Source organism: Chenopodium album, chromosome 3 (assembly GCF_948465745.1).
Source record: "Chenopodium album chromosome 3, dcCheAlbu1.1, whole genome shotgun sequence".
NCBI lineage: Eukaryota > Viridiplantae > Streptophyta > Magnoliopsida > Caryophyllales > Amaranthaceae > Chenopodium > Chenopodium album.
In genome coordinates, this window is record NC_137836.1 from 25228702 (window position 1) to 25230240 (window position 1539).

At 44.8% G+C, this 1539-nt stretch overlaps 1 protein-coding gene across 1 annotated transcript; it reads left to right on the forward strand.

Moving 5' to 3' along the window:
• Positions 1 to 510: 510 nt before the first annotated feature.
• On the forward strand, positions 511 to 1155 carry LOC145624949 (uncharacterized). Its single transcript, XM_081678035.1, has 2 exons — positions 511 to 678; positions 871 to 1155. Exons 1-2 carry the CDS (start codon positions 511 to 513, stop codon positions 1153 to 1155), a joined length of 453 nt encoding a protein of 150 aa, XP_081534161.1.
• The last annotated feature ends 384 nt before the right edge of the window (positions 1156 to 1539 follow it).

Consider the following 1539-nt stretch of genomic DNA (forward strand, 5'->3'; position numbering starts at 1 on the left):
AAAGCATTGGGGATAGAAGTCCTTAGAAGGGGTGCATACTAGACAATTCTAGCTCAAGACGCTCTAGCATATGTAAAAAAGTGCGACAAGTATCAAAAGAACTCTCCAGTCATAAACAGCCGGCAAATGATATAACCCCAATCTTCAGCCCAATCCTGTTCGCTCAGTGTGTAATGGACATATTGGGACCGTTTACCACTAGGTCAACGAGTAGAAAGTACCTCATAGTGGCGGTGGACTGTTTTACTAAGTGGATAGAGGTCGAACCCACGAAGTACATAAAGGCAACCCAAGTGCGGACGTTCATATGGAAGAACATGATCACCAAGTTCGGGGTGTCAAAGTGCATAGTCTTTGACCATGGATGCCAATTTGACTGCGACACAATCAAGGATTAGTTTGCACAACCCGGACAGACAAAAAACTGCATTCATCACCGAACGGGGAGTGTATAATTACATAGCTATGCCCTTCGGGCTTAAGAATGCTGGAGCAACGTTGTAGAAGACAATGGACAGAGTGTTCATGCACCAAAGGGGTAGAAATGTTGAGGTGAACGTGGACGACTCAATCGTCAAGGGCATCACACAAGCAGGGCATATCATGGATTTGGAAGAAACATTTGCCACCTTGAGCAAATATAACATCAAACTCAACCCAAAGAAATGTGTCTTTGGGGTGAGCTAAGGATAATTCTTAGGCTTCCTAATTAGCGAGAGGGGAATATACGCAAATCTGGAGAAGGTTGAGGTAGTCCTAAGCCTACTTGAGCCTAAATGCATCAAAGACATCAAGCGGCTGACAGGCAGAATGGCCGCACGGACCAGGTTCATCAGGAAGTCAGCTGACAAAGCTTTGTTATTCTACTAGCTGTTGAAAGGGAACAGGGAATTTAAGTGGGGAGCCGCAGAAAAGGAAGCTTTTGAGGATATTAAGGAGCATCTAAGTAAGCTCCCAACAATGATCAGCCCGAAGCTGAGGGAAAAATTACGGCTATACATTTCTACGTCAATTCAGACAATCGAAGCCGTTCTCCTGGTAGAAAGACAAAAGCAGCAAAGGCCAATATACTTTGTTAGCCACGTGCTGACCGATGCAGAGGAAAGGTACCCACTGGTGGAGAAGTTGGCCTCTTTAGTGGTAACAACAAGATAACTGAAGCCATATTTTGACGCACACATAATTCAAATACTCACAAATCACCCGTTAGAGAAAGCGTCACAAAAAATGGACGCGTTAGGCAGACTCCTGAAGTGGGCTATTGAGCTCACTAAGTATGAACTTGATGATGATATTGGTATCTGGAAGGTGGAGGTATATGGATCATCATCCCAAACAGGGAGCGGAGCAGGGATTATAATGACATCCCTAGAAGGAAATGTATTTAAGTATGCCATAAAATTTAAATTTAAGGCATCAAATAACGAGGCAGAGTACGTGGTATCTCTGGCAGGCCTGCGTATGAGTATCGCAGCAGGAGCCAGGAAAGTCCATCAGCAGACTGACTCTTAGCTTGTCAACAATCAGCTGAGGGGGGCG

Bases quoted from the DNA above. Each gene is read 5' to 3' on its own strand.
- LOC145624949 (XM_081678035.1), top strand. From the start codon at position 511: ATGGACAGAGTGTTCATGCACCAAAGGGGTAGAAATGTTGAGGTGAAC. The intron at 679-870 runs GTGAGCTAAGGA...TTATTCTACTAG, and splicing joins CAAAGAAATGTGTCTTTGGG to CTGTTGAAAGGGAACAGGGA.